The sequence below is a fragment of the Camelus dromedarius genome, chromosome 1 (genome assembly GCF_036321535.1).
Source record: "Camelus dromedarius isolate mCamDro1 chromosome 1, mCamDro1.pat, whole genome shotgun sequence".
NCBI lineage: Eukaryota > Metazoa > Chordata > Mammalia > Artiodactyla > Camelidae > Camelus > Camelus dromedarius.
This window is the reverse complement of record NC_087436.1, coordinates 90,990,183-91,015,938: the sequence shown is the minus strand read 5'-3', so window position 1 is coordinate 91,015,938 and position 25,756 is coordinate 90,990,183. Positions and strand designations below refer to the sequence as shown.

The following is a 25,756-nucleotide window of genomic DNA, read 5'->3' as shown; positions in this document are numbered from 1 at the left end:
GAGAGTTGAGAAGAGGAAGAAAAACTAGCCAAGGGGATAAAGAAGGAGCCAATAGTGAGGTAGATAAAAATGGACGAAAAGACAAAAGCGTAGTAAAGAAGTGCTTCAGCATATGGGGTGGAGGAAATTGGTGAGGAGGGTAATCAAATACCTCTGGGGGTTTACACAACATGAATGACTGAGAGTTGACCATTGGATTTAGCAAGATGTAGAGGTTGTTGCTGATTTGACAGAGGTGGTCTTGGTGAAGAGAGTGATGAAATTTTGACTGCAAAAAAGGGAAATCATGGTGTTAAAGTGGAACCAGAGACAATGGACCACCCTTTCAAAGATTTTTGCCACTGAGAAATGAGCCATAACTGGAGAGTGATGTTGAGCCAAAGGATTTTTATTTTAAGATAAGAGATATTGAAACATGTTTATGTGCTGATATGAATGATAGGTCAACAGGAAAACACCGGTTACACAGGTGGAGAGGCTGGATGTGGAGAGGAAAAGAAGTGAAAAGAGAGAATGTGTGACAAGAGGGAGTGTGTGTGTGTGTGTGTGTGCGTGTGCGCACATATACATAAACATATATACACATTTGTCTATAAAGATGCATGCAGGTTGACTTATCTTGTGATGGGAAGATACATTTTTCTCCTGGATGTTTCTTTCAATGAAATAAGAAAGGTCATCAACTAACAATAAGAAAGGCATATTGCAGATTTGAGCAGTGAAGAAATGGTGTGTCACAATCATTTCAGAAAGTGAGAAAGCAAATTTATAAGGTAATGTAATAGGACTCAAAAGGCAATACTGAGCAGCCATTTAAGATACAGTAATATAATTAAAGAGAAACAAGTTGGATTTCCTCCAGTTACATTCATCTATTTAGGGAGCAAATGTCAAGGTTACTGAGGATGTATGTATTCAAGGCAGAACATATAGTAACGGACCATACGTCTAAACCAATTGAGAAGGAAGTGAGGGCTTGAAAAAGTGGTGAGTCAATGCATTGTTCACATGGGACCAAACAACAGTTGTGAAAGTAAATGAATTGAAAGACAGGAGATTCTTTGACTCTCAGGTAAATAAAACCCCAAATAACCCTCCCCTACAATTCTCCACAGGTGCTGGACAATGTGACTTTAATCACTTGCACACAGCCTGAGTCATCATGAAGTTTTCTAGAAAGACTCACTGCAGATTTCCTTTACCCAGTCAGCCTATGATTTTATTTACTCACAATTTCTCAGAAATACATCTATTGAGAAAAGCAGGGTCCATCAGTACAACTATCTTCCTTTATAAAGCATTCTAAAATGTTTTAATGCACCAACCCAAAAGCAAATCATCATTCAAACCAAACAGCCTATTAGAGCCCCATCCTTAAGTGCTGTTTTGTCTCTCTGCTTATTATTCTCTCAACAGCAATAAAATAGAAATCATATTACCAAATTTGAATGCTAATACATTTCCAGGATAATCTGCACAGCAAACAAACAGAATCCTGTAATGCTGTCTCAAACGCTCTTCAAAAAACTGTTAGGAGAGCAAAAAGTCCATAAAGTAAGGCACAAGGGTAGGCAATGAGAAGCTGCTGTCCTTCCATGTCCAGGGCAGAAATGAAAATTTTGGAGGCTGAGAGACTGCACCAGCCGATGATGACCAGGGCCGACACTGTTCCGAAGATGCCCCTACGGCAAAGACAAAAGAGATGGTTATCTTACACCTGGAGAAAAAGAGATTATTGAATCACAGCTGCCTCTGGAATGTCCTTGGTACAATATTTATAACGACTTTCTCCATTTGTAAAATGAGAGTGAGGAAACAAAAAATTCAAAGGCCTCAGCCAGTCAGAAAATTTTTGAGTCAGGTTCACGAACAGAAGCTAAATATTGTATAGGTCAGTAAAACTCAGGTTAACACAAACAGAAGAACTGACCTGCAGTCACTCTCATATGTTAATATTCAAATCCCAACTTCTGAAATTCTTCTATGTAAACAGTTTAGAGGTTTTTTTTATAGCTACAGATTTCTTTGCCCCATTTTCTTCCTGAATTTCCTGGCCTTGCATTCCAGTGGGGTTCCTACTCCCCAGTCTCCCAGGGCCGTTTCTAGGTTTCTATCTGAGACAGCAAAGTCTCACGAGGCTCAAGTAGGGGAGGCACTTGATGTGTGTGGCTCCTACCTCATTGCTAAAGATCCCTTCGGTTGGTGTTCATGTGGATTATAATAATATTGAAATCTATTTGTTCAAATTGGTATCTTCAAAAGGAACTGTGGAGGCAATTGGTTCTTTAGGGAGAAATGGGAATAAAGTGACTTGACAAAAATTGCACAGTAAAATGGGCATTAGGTCCAGAGCTGCAACTCCGGGCAGATGGTTCTAGTCACCACCAACTCCACTGCCTCACCTGATCCTGGTTGAACCTGTAATTGAGAATTGTGTTTCTTATTTGTGAGAAGGACAAACATACCTCCTTTTAATAACTGAACCAAAGCAAAATAAGTGAAAAAGTGTACAATATAGTTTATAATGCCTTAGATTATAAATAAATAAATAATATTTCAAGATACTTTCATTAATATTTTATTTATTGGTTTCATTAATCTCTGTTAAAAATAAAATTTAGAGTGATTACATTTACAGGTTTTTGTGAACAAAAATGTGAGATTATACATGATTAATTTGAATGTTACAGTAATATGCCCTAAAAGGCAATTTCAGTCTAATGGTCTTAGGGGTCAAATAGTTTATTCTTCATTAATAAAATTTAAAGGATTTCTAAATTTTTACATTTCAGAATGAAAATCTAATGGAAAAGGTCCAGACTTCTGATGATTCTCAAAATTCAGGACTTGTTTTTATCTTCTTTCCCTAATAATCTGGAGCCATTTAAGACACCCCAAAGCTCAACTTTACTAGAAATAATGTCTAAAACTTAGAACTTTTAAATGGCAGGTCATTATAGTATTCTTTGGCAAAAGCATCAGACAAAATAGAAGTTGTAAAACTGAACTCTGTAGTAACTCATCAGACATCCGTACCAAACAATGTAGTAAACAGAATAGCTTGCTAAAGAACATGACATACAAAAAGCGGAATTTTTCCACGGACAAGACAATAAATATACCTATAACTCACATCGTATTTACACATTCAAGGTTTCCATTTTCTGCTGTATTCCTTTTTTTTACTCGCTGGTAAACTAAGGGTTTGCTCTATGCTATTCTCAAGAATGCCGCTTTCAAAGTGAAACCATATTAAAACAAAAAAAGCACTTCCCTCAATAACATAATGAAGAAATTATCTGAGATTTAAATGAAAATATTAAAGGCCTTCTAAAATGTTTATCTTTGGCATTGGCAAATTCTTTATGTAATACCCTAATCCAATGTTAATAACCTAAAACTTGGATCACCCACGAAAAATCTGAATTGTGTCTCCTTTGGATGTGGAAGAATGCGCCCTGATGGCAAATGCTTATTTCTAACTGTGTTTGGAGCATGGCAGGTGCAAAGGGCTATGTGATTACTTGCTGTCCTCAACCAAAGTGGTAGTGATGTGCAAATGCCTGGGGGACGTGCCCCACAGAAGCATATCTACTGGATCCTTATTAATATTTTTGAATTGCAAATCCTAACGGCCCAGGAAGTAAAAAAGAAAAAAAAATATGACTGAGCATATATGCCATAAAGTTCTCTAGCATTAATATCCTCATCAGGGTTCCTGGGGATTCTGTACTACAAGGAGCCCGGCTAAGAAGGAACAGTTGCTTCCCTCGTAGAAGCCAGAGTGCCTGGGAGCTGAAGCAATTTGTCTTATTCCTCCAAATTCAAACAAGTGAATTTTCTGTATTTGGTATATGACCCATGACAGTAGTTCACATTGAAGAATGCGACAACTTACAAAGTGCCAGATTTGAAGATAACTTGGTTTAATTTCTTTTTTAAATCATTGAAATAGGAACTGCACCTAAGCCAAAACTGACCTACTTTCCTGACTCTCTATGTGGCTTTTAATAGCCTGTTTACCCAATTCCACTACCAAAATGATCAAAAAGAGGTTAACCGTTGCATGGGTGTGGCAAGCCTGAGCGATGATTGCGCACATGGGGTCAATTAGCGCCCACAGACACTCACTGCAGGGAACAGAAGACGGCGCAGCTGGACAGGATGACCATGGGGAGCAGGCAGTAACCCAGCACACTGGCCACGCAGCCACAGGACACCCCTGAGGAGCTCATCAAGTTTAGTAAGGCGTGAATCCCTAGGCAGCCGATGGCACTCATGCCGTACACGTAACCAAACTGGACTTTTCCTGCCTGGAACAACGGGAAGAAAACAGTTTCAACGCAGAACAAACATCAAGAAGAAATCAGAATGTCAACAAAGCAGAGAGTAGTTTAGAATCAGTCGGCTCAAGGCTGTTCGTATCTTTGTCAGATAAGCATCAGGAGACTGGGAGTTCTGGAAAAAACACTGGCTATGATACGGATTCATGTCGTGAAAACAGACACCCCCAACTATACATGGGTTGGCACAGGCATTCTATAGAAAAGACAAAATATTTCTAGGTTAAATTTTTTTGTCATAGATTGTCTATTAAGGGTACCAGCACAAGTAAGGATGTATTTTCTCCCCATATTTGTTGAATAATTAAAAGAATGAATAAATTAATGAAAAAAATCTCAATTTAGTCTTGGAGATTTACAAGACATATTCATAGTATCAGCAGACACCTGTAGGATTTACTATGTTAGGTTCTATTCTAAGCATTTCACATATACTGATTTATCTAATCTGCACAACAACACAATGAGTGGGTACCATTACTGTATCCATTATACAACATGAGGAAACTGAGGTGCAGAGAGGTTAAATAAAGTGCCCAAGGTAAAATAATGCTAAGTAGTGGAGCTCGGCTTTGAACCCAGGCAGCCTGGCTCTAAAATTTAGGTCCTTACCGTTGGCAGGAGCTCTCATAAGTTCTAAAACAATGGAATTTATTTAACCTTATTTAACCCAGCATATCCCAAACTTATTTGACCTGCAGAATCCTTTGTTTTCATAATGCCTAGTACTGGTTTGACTGAACGGACCTTTTGAAAAGCTGATTTGTGTAAATCAGTGGGTAATGAATCACAAAGGAAGTATTGTTAAAGGAAGTCAGTAGTGTTAAGGATATACCACTGATCTTGTGAGGAGTCAGAAAAATAGCCACCACCCACAGAACACTGGAGACCAGTCACTGAAGTAGCTCCATTTAACTCACCCAGGGAAGGTCACAAACTACTACTGATTCAACAGGGGCTGTTTAGATGTTTGCTACCTGAGAATGCCGAAGCTCCAGGAGAGAATACTTATACATACATTAAGCTGCTTATATATACATTAAGCTGGTCAGAAATTATAGAGAAAGCTTGAGGAGGCTGACTCCGAGTTTCATGGCAATTACACAAAAACAACGAAGAATCTGGTAAATTGATTGTGAGAGAACTTTTTTAGCTGTCTTTTTTTCCCTCTTCCATAGCTATTATCCATGAAGTTCTTATGTCTCACAGAATAAAGAGATATTTATTTTGCAGTTAATTAATGGAGAATATTATGACCATTTTAAATGTTAAAAATTGCCCACCTATTTTGAATTTTTCTTCCTCTGCAGTTGGGGAAGTTGAACACTACTAAGGCCTTTCACAAAATGTCCCTGGGCTGTATGTGGCAGGATGCTCTGCTGCATTAGCCATAAGTGCTTCTGAATATTTTGTGAAATAATGCTAATAATGCTAATAGGCATGCTAAATAATGCTAAATAATGCTAATAATGCTAATAGGCATGAAACATATCTCTGTTGTGTGAGTCTGTTGGAAAATAGTGACAATTTCAAATCACTTTCATGTGCTAGAGAAATTCGACTTAATATTTTAGTTGGATGGGATAATTCTTAGGTAGGGATCGTCATAAGGGTGAAACACTACTTTCCTACACGCAAAGGACACACAGCTGGACCATGATCCTTACCAGTTTTGTGACTGGAATAAGTAGAGAGTAGGTAAGACTAATTTGGTAGTCTAATTGTTCTCTTCTGTAAGAGTTACTGACCTCTCTATCCCTTTTTCTTGTTAGTTTATCCAATTTAAGGTGCAATTCCATTTGGCAGGGGCCACTCTCGTTTTTTAATTTGTTTCAAATTCTAACAAGGACTTGTAGTTGAAATGGAAAATAAATGTTCATTTTCTTTTTAACTTCAAAATTTCTCAGATCATCCGTGTACCACCCTGATTACTATATTTTTATTTGAAATACTTCTTATTCTTCTGATTATGCTTCTGCATTGGTTGTGTATGTTCCTTTTGCAGATCACACTCTCAGCTCAACTAGAAAAATTAAATGGAATCATAGCTTTAAAATACTTGTGTTCGTGTTTTGGGATGAAAATAATTTTAGGAAGAAGAGTAAGTGAAATTAAATTTGTGTTGTGCGTTTGAAGCTGTTCTTTATGGTTTGCTTCCTTCAACATGAAGAAAGTCCACTAAAAGGTATTAAGCCTTATTTCAACATAAATCAAGTATGAGACTATGAATCTTACACCTGCAGAGATAATGAACAGATTTGAATATTGTTTCTGGATTTAGTTTTGCTTTCTCTAGTATAATGCATATACCAGCCCAGAAAATCATACTTTATATTTTAATTTCCAATATTCAGGGCAGGGTTAACTTAGCTTCAAATGGATTCTTTGTTAAATCTGGCTTTATTAACACCCAGTTGACATTTTTGTCCTTATTGTTCTACATGGATCAGAATCAATACTGATGTAATTACGTCTAATGGTAAAACTGAAGTGAAAATGTTTGCCTAAAAAGTTTGAGAAAATATGCATTTTCATCTATTCTCCAAAATTTCAGAACTGAAAGGAACCTTAAGAACCATTTCTAAAAACCTTTCTTTTTTGTCTTCAAAATGAAGAAACTGAAGGCCTAGAAATAGGAAACAAAAGGTTCAGGACCACACCTAGAGGCAAAGTTAGGGGCAGATCCAGTTTTTTCACTTCCATTTCAGTTCTTCGCCTGTATTGCTTTGCACTTAAAACAAAAAAGAGGATATTTAAATAATTCCAACTAACATTATGCACCCAAAAAAGATCTTAATGAGATTAATGCTTTCCTTTAAGAGATGGTAATGGTAGTATTTTCCATGGAAAAACAAACAGCTGTTATGTTGCAAATTACTTGAAAAAGAAAGATGAGTTAATATATTAAATTGTTTCTGACTATTTGTTTCATTCACATGATCTTACTTAGCAGCTTAATCTAAGATTATCAAATTACCAAGACAAAGACAGAAGTCATGTTAGAGACTAAATTAAAACTCTAGTTAATGTAGTGTTAGATTCGCAGAGTACTTGGATTTAATGTAGTTCAAAGGAAGAAATAAGATGCTACAACTAAGTACTATTGTATGGGATAAACATGATGTGTTTATTGACCATGTTACGATGCAGAAACTAGATTTCTATCAGAATTTTGATAAGCATTATGTATCTAATAATGAAAAATGAAAATTGATTTAATTGGGAATACTTTTTACTACTTTTGAGAAGTATAGCTACACTGGGGAAAAAGCAGTTGTTTTAATGGGAAGTGGAGAGCTATAACAAGGGGAAATAAACTGAATAGTTATTTTAAGGTCTTTTCCTAGAATCTTTGGTTTCCTATGTCACGTCTCTTGCCGAGTTTATCTCTTTGTGCCTTAATGAAACTGTACTTTTCAGATGTTTTGACCATATTTTTTCATCCACTGTTTTTAATATATTGTCATTATCTCCTTAGTATAAAATCACAGAACTTTTTCATGTCTTCTATATCTCCTTTGAGGGGAGGAGGGGAGAAAACATTTTTTTCTAAACTATAAGCTAGAATGTCTTCTAAACTTAACTTAGGTGGAAATATGTTTTTCTTTCTTGGTGACCCCTAATGTTATTACCTTCAGATTTAAAGAGTGAATGAGGCTCCAAAAGCCCACAAATGACAAATGCTGGAGAGGCTGTGGAGAAAAGGGAACCCTCCTACACTGCTGGTGGGATGCAGTTTGGTGTAGCCACTGTGGAAAACTGTATGGAGATTCCTCAAAAGACTAGGAATAGACTTACGATATGACCCAGGAATCCCACTCCTGGGCATATATCTGGAAGGAACCCTACTTCAGGATGACACCTGCACCCCACTGTTCACAGCAGCACTATTTACAATAGCCAAGACATGGAAACAGCCTAAATGACCATCAACAGATGACTGGATAAAGAAGTAATGGTATATTTATACAATGGAATACTATTCAGCCATAAAAATGACAACATAATGCTATTTGCAGCGACATGGATGTCCCTGGAGAATGTCATTCTAAGTGAAGTAAGCCAGAAAGAGAAAGAAAAATACCATATGAGATCTCTCATATGTGGAATCTAAAAAAGAAAAAAAAAAAGAACACAAATACAAAACAGAAACAGACTCATAGACATAGAATACAAACTTGCAGTTGCCAAGGGGGAGGGGGATAGGAAGGGATAGACTGGGAATTCAAAATTGGTAGATACTGACAGGCATATGTAGAATAGATAAACAAGATTATACTATATAACACAGGGAAATATATACAAGATCTTGTGGTAGCTCACAGCAAAAAAAAGTGTGACAACAAATATATGTGTGTTCATGTGTAACTGAAAAATTGTGCTCTACACTGGAATTTGACACATTGTAAAATGACTATAACTCAATAAAAAAATGTTTTAAAAAAAAGTGAATGAGGCTCACACACAAGGCAAATAGTGAAGTTCGGTGGGGTGGGAAATAACTTCCTAAAAAAACAGAAAACTAAAATGATGGGAAATACACAGTTTGAATAAACAAATCACTGGTTATCACTGCAAGTCAATTTATTCATAGTAGCATAGCCAGAAACAAGGAGACTTATCTCATACCTCATGGAATATTTGAAATAGTCTAGAGGTACACCCCATCAAAGAAAAGGATGAGTAAAGAGAAGGAATTTGTCCAGTGTCACAACAGAAATCTTACAGAAAACAAGAAATAAAATTTAGATCTTCTCTCTCCCAAATCCATATGTTCCTCCAAATTTTGGGGATTGATAGTCTTTTCTTAATAGAAAGAAAGATTTAATAACAAGAAAATCATTTATATGATTTCCTGCTTTGTTGAAAATTTGACTTGGTGATTTGTTTTTTGAAATTCTATTTAAATTTACCTTTTTTTTCATCTGTTGTAATAAGTGATGGAAGTTTCTCTTTGTCATTATGTTTCCATTAAATATGTCTCTCTCAAAAAAGATTGTAGTTATGAGCTAAACAATATTCACCTTGTAAAGTGACACGCTTTCTTCTATATTTACAAAGATCTCTTCAAAAATCACATTCGAAAGGGCATGCGTTAAAGTTTGATACTTCACTGTAGCGTATACAGAAGTGGAACCATAATGTTGTACATGTGAAACTTATATAATGTTATAAGTCAAAGTTACCTCAATTTAAAAAAAAAAAGAAAAAAAAAGAAAAGATCTGATGCTTGCTGGTGTCCATTACCAGAAGTAGCGTGGCTCCTAGGGCAACGCAAAACAGGATGGGCCCCGTGAGGTCTGTTTCATTCATAATGCTGCCATCTGCTGGCTTCAGTGGGTTTAACACTGTCAAGGTTTTTTGCCATATGTGATCAAAATTAATTCCAAGTTCTGCATAAGAAAAAAAAGAGAGAGAAAGAAAGAGATAATACAAATATAGAAAAACAAATATGAGTAAAATTCTTTAATTGAAGTTGACATATACGATTCATTTACTTGGAACTTTAATCTGATCGTTATACCTTCATAAAGTTGTATGTAATATATAGCAAACTTAAAAAATGACTTTTTCCCCACACAATGAGCTAAAAGATACATTTTAGAGAAGTAATTCCATCAAGGAAAATTTCCCTGCCTTATGTAGCAAATACAAGCTTAAAATAGAGCCAAAAAGAGGAAATGGACATTCTATAGTAAAAAATAAAATTAAATGGTAGCTAACAAACTGAAAGTCCCATCTTATCACCTATTTAGACCTTTCCTTTTCCTGCATTTTCTCTTGCTAACACTTTTGAAAATTTGTCATATCAAACATGCATAATTTTCAGTTAGCTGTGTGAACTAAAGTAAAGGTAGTTAGTCCAGATTTGGGATTGTCCTTCCACCCTGCCTGGTGGGAAGAGCAAGTCTTTGCTAACCGCCTGAAACTCCAGCAAAGGCAATGGCTATCTCAGCAAGTGAGAGTAATCATGATGTGTACATATATTTTAACAAGGCCAATGCTCTGTGTTGTTGAGTCTGTGTATCCAGAGATTAAGTTCTTGAGCCAAGCTAACCTTTCCCTTTCACGAGGGGTGATGGTAGATTAAATACCCAAAATCAGTGGGGCCCAGTGTCCATGAGTCCTCACTTATTCAGAAATTTCCAAGTTTTTCTCCAATGCCTTGTTTTTTTCAAAGAATTCTGTCTGCCACCTTACAGATCCCTCTGCTAGATTCTGCTCCTCTTATATGTCTTTTTATTTAAAAAAAAAAAAAAGTATCCCAGTCATCTGACATTCACTGAATGTGGAAATAAATACCAACACCACATCGGTTAGTTTTCTCACCACTCCCATAAACTAAGATGCATCCTGAGCAGGAAAAAACTAAAAAAAAAAAAAAAAAAAAAAAAAAAAAATTCACAGAGAAGAACATAAATTCACGTTTAGGAACCAATAATCAAGCTGATTACCCTCCTTCTATCATTTTAAATTTAAATCAGAGTGAGGTGGAGGTTAGGAAAAACTGGAGCTAAACTACTATAAAGTGCATATTTCAACTAAAGAGAGTGGAACTTATTTTTACTGAATGTTTTTACTGAATTTTGCTGGGAGCCCTACATGATTTACATGCATTGGTCTTGCTGCCATGCAATGAGGCTAGTACTGTTACTTTGTTTCTACTCTGTGCATCAGATGGCTGAGATTTTGAGAGATTAAGTAGCTGTCCAAAGTCACAGAGCTAGTAACAGAAAATCTAGGTTCTGGCACTGGAGAATCTGACACAAGAAACCACGAAAGAAAGAAAGAAAGGAAGGAAGGAAGGAAGGAAGAAAGGAAGAAGAAAGAAAGAAAGAAAGAAAGAGAGAAAGAAAGAAAGAGAAAGAGAGAAAGAAAGAAAGGAAGGAAGGAAGGAAGAAAATCCAATTAAAAAATGGACAGAGGAACTGAATGGACATTTTTCCCAAAGAAGACATCCAGCTGGCCAACAGGTATATAGAAAGTTGCTTAACACCATTAATCATTACAGAAATGCAAATCAAAATCACAATATCATCTCACACCTGTTAGAATGGCTTAACATCAAACACTTAAGATCATGGGGATGTGGAGAAAAGGGAATCCTGTACGTTGTTTTGGGGAATGTTAATTGGTATAGCCACTATGGAAAATAGTGTAGGGGTTCCTCAAAAATTAAAAAAAGAAAACGGAACTACCATATGAACCAGCAATGCCACCCTGTGAATATATCTGGAGGCGACAAAAGCAGGATATCAAAGAGATATCTGCATCTCTGTATTGACAGCAGGATTACGTACAATAGCCAAGAGATGGAAACCACCTAAGTGTCCATTGAATGATGCACAAATGAAAAAGTTGTGGTGTATATACATGATGGAATACTATTCAGTCATTAAAAATGAGGAAATCCTGCCATTTGTGACAACACAAGTGGAACTTGAGGGCATTATTCTAAGTGATTTAAGTGAAATAAGGCAGACAGAGAAAGTCAAATACTGCATGGTATCACTTGTACGTAGAATCTAAAAAAATTTTTAAGTCAAACTCACAGAGTCAAGAGTAGAAAAATGGTTGCCAGGGGCTAGAAGTAGGGGAAATAGAAAGTGGCTCATGAAAGGATACGAAAAAAATTTTTAAAAAAAGAACAATGCTTTTAACCACAAAGCTGTGGTCAAGTCAATGTGCATCTAATCTCATGATGTTTGTATATTTTTTAAGTGAGCCCAACTCTCCTACATGAAGGATTGTCTCCCTAAATCATTTGTACGTGGCATTCAACTTTCCTTCTCAGGATTTAGTAACTCTCTTTGCTCAGAGACAGGGTATAGTTCAACTTCTTTTACAGTGGTATATACCAACTAAACACCTTGCAAAGCTGCCATTCTACACACAGAATCTCAGATGGACTTTCAATGATAGCCACGACATAGAGGAGCCTTGTTCTAACAGGGACCTAGACATTTTCAGAAGATCAGCCAGACATGGTCTGAACCAGGTCTGAATCACCCTTTTCACAACCAGGTTGACAATTGCTATCCAACCCATGCTTGCAAAGAAAGAATTTGACTGGGTAAATTAATAGTAAATCATTTACATTTCAACTTCCCCTTTTATTTTTACAGTATATTTGTATTTCTTAGTGAAATTACAGTTTGGAGAATATAAGCAGTTAGTTAACCAAGCTTAAAATAGGTTAGAATGTCTAATGTGAGTTTTAGAATAGCAGACTTTAAAAACTGAGACATGCTGTAATCTAAATTAATTTCACCTGAAGCTTATGTGCTTTTCAAATTTTATTTTTAATTTAGACATTCTGTTAACAATATATTTTCAGTATTTACCACAATAAAGTGGCTTTTACTTCAAAGTATCCTTTCCCTCAAAAAGCATAATTATTCCTGAAGAAATCCAGATGAAAATGCTTTATGAGACATTATTACTGATTTCAACCATTTATTTGATGGCATAATTAACATTTGCACATGCTTCAACATTGAATCATGAAACAATGAGTGAACATCAGCTCTACTAAATATTTTCATAAGAAAAAAGATTTTATGTTTTTACCAAAATACATCTCCATAATATTTTGTTTTCAAATTTGCTGCAAGGTATGCAAGTGAGATTGTACGTATTTATTAATTGTAGATACCCAAATATAACACCTTACTTTATGAGATAAAAGATGAAACTGCTGTGAAATTTGAATGCAAAATTCATTGTTTTGCTGTCATCTAGTGGTAGTAAAGTATATGATATATAAGCTATAAAAGTGAATTAGTATCTTTGTTTTCTATGCAAATTGTGGCATTGGCCTTTCAAATATAAACATCAAGCTATGCTACAAATATAAATACCAAATATCACAGTCATTTTTCTAGTCTGACAGACCGGAACTGACTATTATTTTTCAAAATGTATTTGTTAACGTATTGGTTGTACATTATCAAATAGCAAGTTATCCTTCTTACATAAAACCGAACAAGTCTTTTAGACAATAAATTATTAAAGGAATAAACAAGCACATTTTCAAATAACGTTTTTGTGTAAGGGATGTTAATTATTATAGCTTCATAATTTTATAGGTTGTTTTAGTGTATGCTCAATATAAACTAGTAAATTTCATTTATCACCTTATCTTAGAAATCCTGCCTAAAGCCTTTTTATATCTTTTAGACAGATGAAGCTTGAGGCTTTCACAAATCACCCAGCATGAAGAGCATAATGAATCAGAGTCTAGAAATTTCACTGACTTAAAATGCAAAATTACATTAGACACTCTTTCTTCTAATACACTATACATTTGGTTAGAATAATCACAAAGAGAAAAAATCTAGAAATTTCTCTGAGCTATCTAAAGTAGGAGGGAAAATCTAGTATATTTCCTATTTGAAATTTAAGGAGACATTAGGGGAAGATGTACTGTAGTTTAGAATATCAGAATGGAGGCATTTCAGACAAGTAAAAAACAAAGATTGTTTTCAATAAACATTACAGGACAAATTGGTTAATTACTAAAGAAAAAAATTAAATTAAATCCTCCTTCACATACTAACCTAAAAAAATTTTCAATGAATCAAAAATTTAAGTGCAAAACAAAAATATAATTTAAAAATTTAAGAATCTACAAGAGGATATAAGCAGTAGCTAAAGCTGGAGAAATATATTCTAAATTAAAAAGCAATTGAAAAGCTATCAACAAAAATTTTGTGGAGTTGAAAACATAAATATTAAAATGTCCATATGTCCTAATGTCCCATAAACAAATTAGATAGCAAACACAATCTAGCAAAAAAAGTTTGAAATACATATTCCAGATAATAATTAATATCTTTACCATATAAATATTTCTATAAATAGGAAAGGAAAAAAATCTTAAGATTCCAATAGGAAATCTGTTAAAGAATTGGAAAAACAGGAAGAAGTAAAAACAGTCAATAAATATATGAAAAAGGTCTAAATTTTCTGGTAACCAAGAAACACAAAGTATTACTTTTTGCCTATAAAATTAACAAAGACATTTCATATTCTACTCTGGAGGTGTATGGGGTCATCATTTTTCTGGATGAGTTTGACAGTGTAAATACCTTTGACCCAGTAATCCCAATGTTTTAGATCTAAGGAGAGATTCTGTTCAGGTCAAAGTTGTTTACGATGATATTCACCAAAGCCGTATTTATTATAAAGGAACAACCTTGTATATGATAAGATATTATGAAGAATACTATACATATCATGTTTTCAAATGATATTTAATGATGTTAAAAATGTATGTATAGAAATGTCTATAAGGTAACTTTCAAAAATACAAAAATTCATATTCCTAGTATGATACAACTTTCATTCTTAAGTACTCATAAATAGACACATATTCAAAGAAATAGTATTTCATTTTAAGTGTATATATATTTATAAAATTATAATAAAGGCTGGAAGAAATTACATCAAATTGTTGATGGTAGTCATGTCTCAGAGACAAAATTTTAGGTGGTTTTTTATATTTTTATTCATATGTTTCTATACTTTTCAAACTCCTATATTGAATATAGTTTACTTTTATAATTAGACAATTGGTAAGTTTTTGTAAGTGGAGATGTTTGTGGAGTCAAGGAAAACGTTTAATAAGAATAGCTTATAATTTTCAGGTGTTGGTTTGTTAGATGCAGAGGCAAATTAGAATGAATTGCTTAAACATAATTGATCCAAAAACTTAACTGGCTTCTAAAGAGCCAACAAATCTATTATATAATTCTCTGTGCTTTTCTGAACAGCAGAAATCTTTCCCTTTTTTTTTTTTCAATATTGAAGGCAAAGAGAGAAGAATGTTTTAATGCCAGGTGGCTGACTGTGTTCCTAAGAAGCAAGCAATGATTTTTTGATGTAAAAATATTGGGAAATTTAACCTATCCACTGGGCTCCATTTAAAAGAGAGCAGTTAGCCTGTGAATATTTTTCAATGGCTCTCAAATTTGAAAGGATAAATTTGGGAGTTTGAGATTTGCAAATGATAACCACTATATATAAATATAATAAAAAACAAATTTCTTCTGTATAGCACAAGGAACTATATTCAATATCTTATAATAACCTTTAATGAAAAATAAAATGAAAACAAATATATGTATATACATGCATGACTGGGACATTATGCTGTACACCAGAAATTGACACATTGTTACTGACTATACTTCAATTTTAAAAAATTTTAAAAAAGAAGAGAGCTAGAAAAAAAATCTTGAATTTTAGTTTTCTAGCACCTGTTTCTAGCATCATGTTGACATTGTTTAAGAGCAAAATAAGGGGATGTAAATTGGCTGGATTAGAAAAAAAATCAATGGATGGAAGATCCCTGAAATCTTTGGGGGAAATCTTTAACTGCACGAGTCCCCAGATTTCCTTGCTGCCATCAGTGCTTCTTATTGGAGTCAAATTCCTCCCTATTTAGTCATACCTGGCTGAGATGAGGCAGCTTATATGATCCAGGAAGGAGAAAAAAACTGTCTTTTCTCCATGTCAACAAAAAAACAATATTGAGAAACTACCCTCTTTGCTCCCAGGCAAACATAGCAGAAAATAATAAAATATGCTGTTACGAAGAAGCTTCATTCACTGGGGTAGGAAAGGTGGTTACTCTGATATGATCATTCTGCCAAAAGATGTCTTCACTGTTGTCTAGATATGGCCAGGGCGTTCACATTTAAGAAACAGTGAAGAAACATTTAGAAACTGCAAGACTAGCACAGCGATAGCACGTATCTACTTCTAATTCTCCCCACAGAAACGTGAGGTGAACTCCCAATAGTTTAAGCATGCTGTTTAGGCAGACTTTGTTTATAAGTGGAACAATCACACATAAAACATGGTATTCGGCATGCCGTCAGCACACATTAAGTGCTGATTATTGCTTTTATTCTTCGGGCTGTGCACACATTAATAGAACTTCCTTAACTTACCTTCTAGTAAAGGAGGCTCTTCATCAAAACTGTCAATGTAAGAAGATTGTGAATAATAATCCAGGTTGGATGCTGGCTGAAAAAATTGTCCCGCGTAACCTGGTGACATGAGCATCTCTGGTGGGATGAAGGCAGACGGAGGCTACTCACCGGCTGGTTGTCTAGAAAAAAGGGAAATACTGATATTTATACATCTAAGAAAGGGATATCATGACACATCAAGGATAGAAACCACAATTTCCCTTTTTTGAATTCTCCTAGTGAATGCTAGTGAGCATTCACCCATGAAACAATTAACTTGCTTTTTAAAAAGGTAATTAGTTGTGAGAAAACTCTCTAGAAGAATGACTCATATTGACTAACATTTATTAATGATGTACAATGTGCTGGACACTTCCCCCCATTTTATCATGCAAAACTCTTCAAGGTAAAAATTGTAGTTTTTTTTTTTTGAGGGGGTGCCAGTAGGCCTTATTGACCTTTTTTTAAAATTTTTTTCAAAATTATATTCACTTTAAAATATTGCATTAATTTCTGGTGTATAGCATAGTGATTCATTTATACATATATATATTTATATTTCTTTTCATATTCCCTTTCATTATAGGGCATTACAAGGTATTGAATATGGTTCACTGTGCTATACAGTGGGACCTTGTTGTTCATCTATTCTATATCAGTTAGTATCTGCAAATCTCAAACTCCCAATTTATCCCTCCCTACCCCACTGTCCCCTTGGTAACTAGATGTTTGTTTTCTATGTCTGTGAGTCTGTCTCTGTTTTGTAAATAACTTCATTTGTCATTTTTTAGATTCCACATATAAGTGATTATCATATGGTATTTTCTTTCTCTTTCTGACTTACTTCACTTAGTATGATGATCTCCAAGTACATCCATGTTGCTGCAAATGGCATTATCTTATTCTTTTCTTATGGCCAAGCAGTATTGTAATTTTAACCCCATCTTACAAAAAAAGAAGATCATGGAGACTGAATGACAGTCTCACACAGTAACATTCAGGTGTTGGACTGTGAACTGAAGTTGTCTGTGGGAGCAGTGCTCTGCTCCCTACATAGAGCTGCTTTTTTCACTGATTTTCAGGGGCAATCACCAAATATGACACTCTCTATAAATCTGTGGAAGCAGCAATTTAAAAAAATCACAAGTTTCTAGTATAGTCAATTCATAGGGAAAAATAAATATGTACACTGAGTCTTGTCCATAAAGTAGACTTTCTAGCTCTGGCCATTCCCTACAATTATTGCTGATTGAATGACCTTGGAGTGTTTGACTGTCCCTCTTCTGAAATGTGCAATTTAGTTCTGTTGAAACGTGATGTTTCAATACTTCCTTGACTATGCTTTTATTTGGTTTTTATTCCACAATTTGTGTGAGACAGTCGGAAAACAACAATCTTAGTAAAGGACTTCTTGCTAGAGCTAGAGAAAGGAAGACAGAAAAATTGGGTTAGTCTATGAGGTTATTTGGTCATTTTGAATTGTTTTTACATGAAGAAAAGGAAACATAAAGAGTTGTCCTTATTAACGAGTTTACATTTCTTTCATCAATGCTCCTTAAGCTAAGCTAAAAATAGAATACAGGATTTTGAACTTTGTAGCTCCCTGTGGTCTCTTTGTGTTAAAATATTTACAAAATGGCTTCTCATACTTTCCTTCCTACGTTAATATGAAATCTAAGAATAATATATTCAACCTCCCTTATTGAGTAAGCCAGACAGAACAATTTCTTCTGGAAAATAAAGCTACTGCGATAGAAAGAGCTACATACATTTAATCATCTGCTAACTCTGCTGTAAGTTCATTAAGGGCAGGGACCTGGCTTAAGTCTTCTTGAAGCCCTCACAGAAAATGCCAATTACTGTTATTGTTCATTTAGTCTCGTGGCATGTTCCTATTTTTTTTTTCTCAGTGAAGGAGGCCTACTATTAAAAGTTCTAGTAGAAATGAATTACAAATAAGAACCTGAATGTTTTGTTTGTTGATAAAAGACCCTTTATTCAAAATTTTTATCCTATATAATTTACCATGGTCTCCTTCTGTCACTATCTAAATTAAAATTCTCTCTTTGATTTTGTACATGTTGACTATAACATTTAATATTACATCAAAATGAACAAAACTTAGGCAATACTAAAATAATTACATTTTTAGTTCACAGTCCCACCCAGCAAATTGTAAATTGTAACATCATAACCCTATTCTCATGTTTTAAGCCTTTTTCCGAAAATTGCTATAAACAACCATAATTTTAACCATTTATCTTGAACTGCATTTAGTCCCACGTATTCTAGTGTTATCATTTTTTTACTAGATGGTGTCAGCTCTGAATGGTTATGCCAATGAAGTTCTCTTATAATTTTAGTGACATATTTCAAGCTTATAGTATCGTTTCATGAAAACAGTTCAGTGGGATTGGGACTGGGCAACTTACTAACTACTTTGTTAAGCCTACACCCCTGAATTATTAATTAATTAAAGGCAATTGCATGAGTCAGATTAGTATACCCAATACTTAGGTTTATATCTGTACTCCACACAGCAATGGGAGTTTTGCAGAGTATACCAACAAAATAGTCCTCTTCTCCTTGATTACACAGTATCTTAAATAGCTCTATAAGGTAGATACTGAAATTTTGATGATTTCCAACTTAGCACATTATTCCAAATTGCAAATGAGTTAGACCAAAAGAAACACTGGACTCTGGCTGGTAGGATTTAAACGTTAGCTTTGTTAGCGGGCATCTCCTCTTCCTATAAAAGTCACTTTAAACAACTGTGAAGTGATTGCAAAGGGCTCCTTTAGGACAACGGGCCACATTCTTTGCCACATTTCCCTTCTTTTGCTTTCCGACTCTGTGTGCTAAATCTCTGCCTGTAATGATACTCCCACAGTAGGATGCATCCTGGACCAGGTAGAGTGGTTAGCAAACATGGCCTGTGGAGTCAGGCTGCCTGGGTTCAAGTCCCAGTTTTACAATAGTAGGCAAATCACTTCACATTCTGTGCCTCAGTTTCCTTATCTGTAAAATGAGGATAATAATAGAACTCATAGGTGTTACGAATTAAATTATCTGAGATAAACAAAGCCCTTAGAAGAGTGTTGGGCACACAAAAAGTGATCGATAAGCATTAGCTCAGATACTTTCCACACACCCTGGAACAGCATCTTCTCTATTGTAAATCGTTGTCTCTCAGTCTGTCACTTCCTCAGAGAGAACAGCATGAATAGGAGGCCAAGAGTCTGCATCCCTTCTGTGCTGATCATCTATAGCTTTTTCCCATTTTGGTCTCCCTGAAACACCCAGACTGACTCCCACAACATCCCACTCACTCTGCGTTTTCCTACCTGGAGAATCTCTACTATGTTCGTGCTAGGACTTCTGTCTCCAAGCCCGAAATCATGGCCACACACCTGGTCCATGTACAAACCCTCTGTATGCTCACTAATTCTTCAATATTCTCCCTTGTACCACCAAAAACCCCACTTAACATTGGGGTTATACAGCTCCAACCAGCCTGCGGAGGCCCATCTTTACTTAGATGATGTCGTGCTAAGATATGACATAGTCTCCACCTAGTGAAATCTCAGGCAGCAGGACTTAACATTTACCTTCCAATGTAAATATAAATCACTGTTAGAAGACTCAGTTATAATTTCAGTGGTTGCAGAAATATGTTCATTGTACCCAGTCAGTTTTCTGTGTCCCATTACATAATCACTAGCTACATATTTGATTAGAGGTTTTGTTTTTCCAGAACTTTCAGTTTGGACTCCCATCATGGTGGTCAATTGATTCTGCTTTCCTTTGTCAGCCCTACCTGGGCGGATGGGGCAAGATGACTTGATTCCCAGTGTCACATGATGAGCTGGAGTGTAAATCAGGTGGTAAGGAATGTACCATCAGGTAAGTACAATTCATTATACATCTACCTCCAACTTGGACTAGTATTCAAGGATGTGCATATTTCATACAGTCAGGTGACATCACACCCCTCCAGGAACCTGAGACTATGAAGGTTTTCAGAATTTGCAACTCTATCATCCGAAACAGCGTTAAGACAACAAAAATACCCTGTTGGCTAAAAAATTGGTCTGGATGCCCAGAAACATTTTATCTATGTAAGTCTCCCATTGAGCCAGTAAACACGCATTCTAAGTATCCTTGGTAAGAACATCTCATGTAGGGTCAGTTTGATGGCATGTGTTTTAGGAAGTGCCATTGACAGAGCCATTGACCATGCTTGAAACACTAGAGGGAGATCAGGTCTAGGGATTCAGAAGAGCTGGTGATTCAGTATCGATCTGGAAAAGTCCTACTGAGGACATTCAAAGGGAATTTTCCAGTTGTCACCTTTCTGTAGAAATAGCAACTTCTTACTTTAAATGATTGGAATAGATTTCCCACTTCAAAAATTGGAAAAATATAGTGGGAAAATGTAGCCTAGATAACTGGCTGCAGGTATTGGAAAGAATGGCTATCAGAACGACTGGATAATTAAGTTTTTTTAATGCCAAAATTCCTTCTTGCTCATTCTATTAGAAAACTTGTTTTTAAACATAAATATCTTCATTGTCTTAGTAAGCCCACTCAACCAGCTTTCAGATCACGATGCTATTCATTGAGCAGAACAAGTTTTTTAAAACAAGCTCTCATATGAAGGGGGTATGAGGGGGATGGAGCAAGGGCAGGGAGACTAATTGATTATAACTAATCAATCAAAGATTTAATCTTTAAAGATTTAATCAATTAAGGACCGAGATTAATTGATTAAAATTCTCTACTGGATTCCTATGTCTTTTGCCAGTATGATCAGTGTCTTATTCTTATTTGGGCTATATTTTAATTGAACTATGCCCTGTATGATTAAAAGATCAAATCTCTCAAGTTATTTGATGTACACTAGTAAACTGCTGACCTGACTCTCTGTTTTATGTACCTCATAAAGCTACCACAGCTAATATGCCCTTTCCTAATTCCTGAGACTGGCAGTGTGGGTTGGAATTTAAATGTTACCACATCCAAATCAGGACTTGGACTTAAATGCCAAGCATCTGAAGTAGGCTAGGCCATAACCTGACATAAGATAATCATAACTTTTCCTCATTTGGTTATATTAATTTCCACCTCTTTGTCATTGTAATTTCTGGGCAACATTGATACATGCAATCAGATGGAAAAAGAAAATTGGGTAAAGTGGGGTGGGGGAGAAGGCTGTGGTCTGTGAGTCTCTGCTTAAGGGAGAAACCTTTTGTCCCTGTCTTATTGGACTTTTTAGTTTAGTTTAGTCTGACAATGTAGGTTGCAGATGCTACTCAGGTATTCCATCTGGAAAAGAGAAGGAAGAAAAGAAACAGAAGGCGACTGCTTTCTTTCAGTAAAACAGGAGAAGAACAGAGCCGGATAAAGGCCTGTGAGGTAGCTCGCATGTGGATTCTGTATTTTGAGTCACTGTCCTCTAATACCTTCACGCTCAAACTACTCCCTGTGTCATCACACACTTCTCTGCTTTCTCTTGACCCTCCAAATTGTAAATCATAAATGAAAAAAATTAAGTTCCTTTTCTGTTGTTGGATTCTGCAATGATTGAGCCAATTCTCTACAGCCTAATCCTTCCCTCCAAATTTTCATATAAATATTTTAAACACATTTACTCTGCCTGGTGATAATATTCAGATAGATAGATAAAGGTTTGGGTTGTTTTTTAATGCTAGAAAGCAAAGGCTAGGGACATGAATGAGGTAAAATTTCAGATATTTAGGTTCTACAGTTTTAAAAACATTATGTACCAATACCTTTCCCCATCGCCTTAGAGCAGCCGGTCAGCAGGAGTCGCAAAGACCGGGCTTGTGAAAACACACCGAGCTGCCTGTATCTGTAGGGGTGACCAGCCAGTGAAAACAGTGTCCATGCTGTCCTGGGCAAAGATGGAATAGAAGAGTCCCCACTATGTGTTGTATTTATTCTGTCTTTCCCTCCTCCTTCTGAGGATTTCAAGGTACTTACATGTGTTTGAAAAATAAACTTCAAGAATTAATAAATTTGAGATATTTATTATGTGATTATTTGCCTTAAACTTGTTGGAATAGCACAGTAACCACATCCCAGTTTGCCTACGAGGAGCCAGTTTATTCTTACTGTACCAACATTGTTATTAACAGCACACATTTTACTCTGAAAAACATCTTGACTTTACAATAAATTATATGCCCACTCTAGTTTTAGGTCTAATTATCTTAAACCCACTTTTTACTAGCTGGTGACCTTGGAAAAGTTCCTTAATTTCTCTGGGTCCCTGCTTTCTCATGTGTAAAATAGGGATAGTAATAATATACATCTCCAGGTTGTCCGAGGATCTAATGAGTTAATTTACAAAAAGCTCAGAAGAGTACCTAACACATAGTAAGAACTCAATAAATGTTAGTTATTATGAAATTCGTAAGGTCTGACCCTTTTCCCAGTTCATTAGTCTAAACCCAGAAAAGAATACCCAAAGAAACGAATGTCTAACCAAATACAGTAAGTGTAAGTGACTAGACAACAAACTGTCCATGGCTTCTGCAAGCTATAATTATACGAAAAAATAACATTTACATAATAGCTTTATTTTAACACACACTTTCCCACACATTCTCACAATTGTTCTTCGGACAGTTCCCACAAAGTAGGCATTACTGATGTTCTTATTTCTCAGCGGAAGACACTCAGTCAAGGGAAGTTGTCTTTCTCAATGCCACAAAAAATCAAATATGAGAGCCAGAACTTGCACCAAATTCTTGTTATTCGAGCTACCTTATTTGGGCCACTAGTTAAGGGTAAATGCTAAATTCTCAATCATTTTTTAATTTATTTTCAACTCAACTTGAACTGTCAACTCAAATAACTAACACATTCTGAATTATGTTGGTGACTTAATGGCAGCCCTCTCCAACTTAAATTTTTTAATTTTGTGAGGGAAAAGATTGGAGATTTCTTCTTTATCTTTGGGTTTATAGCACCTTTCTTAATTCCTGACACACAAGCAGGCCCTTGATAGATATTTTTTAAACTGAATAAAATCTATTTCTTAAGCGTGTCCTGGAAAATATCAGGTAAAAGGAAAGTGTTTTCTGTTTGTCCAGGGCCTATATTCATGCTCCCTGTTAAGTGATATTTTGAAAAGGGAAGACAATTTGTTCACCTATAAATGGGCCTGAGGCGATCAAAGGCATTCATGGAGAACTGAATTCATTTCTCTGCCCTTTCCTGACACTTCTTAAGCACTTTACTAAGATATAATGGGGAGAGGTTTTGCTTCCCCCAAGGAAACCTCCCTACCTGAAACCCCCTACCAAATATGATGACTTCTTAAAATGAGAACATATTTTCTCAATATCAAGTACTTACTTTCTAGATCCATAAAAATTTTCATAGGCATTGGAATCATTGCAGTTCTGCTCCTGATTATCAATGGTATAGTTAGATTGGTAAAAGTCAGTGTCAAACTGTCCCAAGTTGGACATCCTGAAAAATTAAGAGTGAAAAACTGATAAGTTTATGAGTCCATAAAACTTCTTTTTAGATATTACAAGGATTAATAGATAATGTGATTATGGCTGGATTCCTGTTAGAGAACAAAATATTCTTTGAATGGGGAAAGGGTGTAGAAATGTATGGCAGAAAGTCATTTATAAAACCTATATCTTCAATTAACTTTTCTGAAATTTTCATTCACTAGGACTGTGACTTTGAAAAACTTGACTTTAATTGATCTGAAAAACATTCTTCACCTAATACCTCATTCCCAGCAGTTTAAGAGAAAGTTTAAAAGTTAGTATACATCTAGAAGGTTTTCTCTTAAACAATGTTAGTTCCTCACTTTAAGGACACGAGCACGTGCACACACACACACACACACACACATTTATTGCAAAGCCAAAAAGCAAATGGCTAATAATAATAATACTATTTGAGTTTGATTTTTCCTACAGCTTTAAAGGGTAATAACATCCTCTCTGTTCTCTAAAACAAGACAAACCCTAAAAATTAATCTCCCAGTTCTTTCTATTTCCTGAAAGGTGGTTAGAACGTTTTCCTTTTCTCTTGCCCTGTCTGCTGCACTTGGGCTTCTGCTGAGTCAGACGAAGAAAGACTTAACTCGGCTAAAGGAATGGACTCTTTGCATACACCCTGTACATTGTATCTACTCACTTCTGAGAATGAAGAGGAGTGCAGGGCCTTGATTTAGACCTAATGGCTAGAAGATTAGAGGGAAGAAGAAAGACTTGAGAGGAGGAACAGATGGGGGAAGAAAGTAATAGTGAGGTGGGTAATAGTGGCTCTTTGGATGAAAATTAGGGGTTGGAGTAAAGACTCTTTTCAATTGGACAAATGTGGTTTTCAACTCAACATTTTAGCCTTTATTTTCCTTTGAAAAACTTTCTATTTCAAAAGAGTGAATTTAAAAATCACTAAAAGTAATTCATATAGTTATAATAATCTATAGAATATAACTCATAATAAATTTCAAATGAAATTGCATAAATGTCCCTAGTTCTAGGGGCCTTATTAATCAGAAATAGTCAAGTAACAATTGTCCAATATATCAAATTTTTACAGCTCAGGGGAAATACAGAAAGCTTTTCTAAAATTAGATGCAGTGATTCAAACATCTGATATAATAAATTAAGATTTTTCATTAGTAACGTATATAAAAGTAGCTGTGAATTCTATAAACTAAAAATCAAGGCTGGGAGAGTGTTAAATCTTTTAGCAGCTTGTAATTCACAGAATTTAAAATTTAACAGCATAACTTTCTCAGTCCATGAAAATATGTTACTATAAAGCATAGAGAGTAACTTTACTGGAGAATACACTAAGTGTTCAGAACATGCAAATCATCATGTAATGTGACAATTGGCATTAGAGTCCTTACATAACCCAGCTTCATATTTTGTTTAAATGCCAAATTCTTTAGAAGGATCAGACACATACCTTTATATTATTTTATGCTGCAAGATCCTCCAACAATGTAGCTTTCCTTGAGAATTTTTTAACAAATCAGCTCATGAAAAGATGACTTGCTTTCTCCATATACAAGTTTCTAAATTTGTACTCTGACACTCTGAACAGATGCTGCAGCCAAAAAAAAAAAAAAAAAAAAACAGCCTGCCAAAAACCAACACAGTACCTTCCAACACTTGTTAAAGGGTACAAACACAGTGAACCATTTAGAGACAAACAATTTGATAAAGTAAATGGTAGATTCAGTTTCCTTGTGTGAATAATATACCATTAACCTCTGATTTAAAATATTTATTTGAGGTCAACAATGAAAAGTAAGAGGCCTTAACACTCCTTCCACTTCATGGCTTATAAGAATATATTCACCCTAGACAATCTTAGGAACAATTAGAAAATGAGTGTTATAGAAACAGCATTTAGGAAGACTATTCA

At 35.3% G+C, this 25,756-nt stretch overlaps 1 protein-coding gene across 1 annotated transcript; it reads right to left on the bottom strand.

Annotated features, from left to right (window-relative positions):
• Positions 1-427: 427 nt before the first annotated feature.
• Positions 428-25,384, bottom strand: YIPF7 (Yip1 domain family member 7). Its single transcript, XM_010980345.3, is given in 6 exon segments — positions 428-1,682; positions 4,132-4,313; positions 9,591-9,736; positions 16,301-16,461; positions 23,708-23,824; positions 25,295-25,384. Coding segments are annotated over 5 exon segments (768 nt in total). The 5' UTR covers position 23,824; positions 25,295-25,384; the 3' UTR covers positions 428-1,519.
• Between the last annotated feature and the right edge of the window lie 372 nt (positions 25,385-25,756).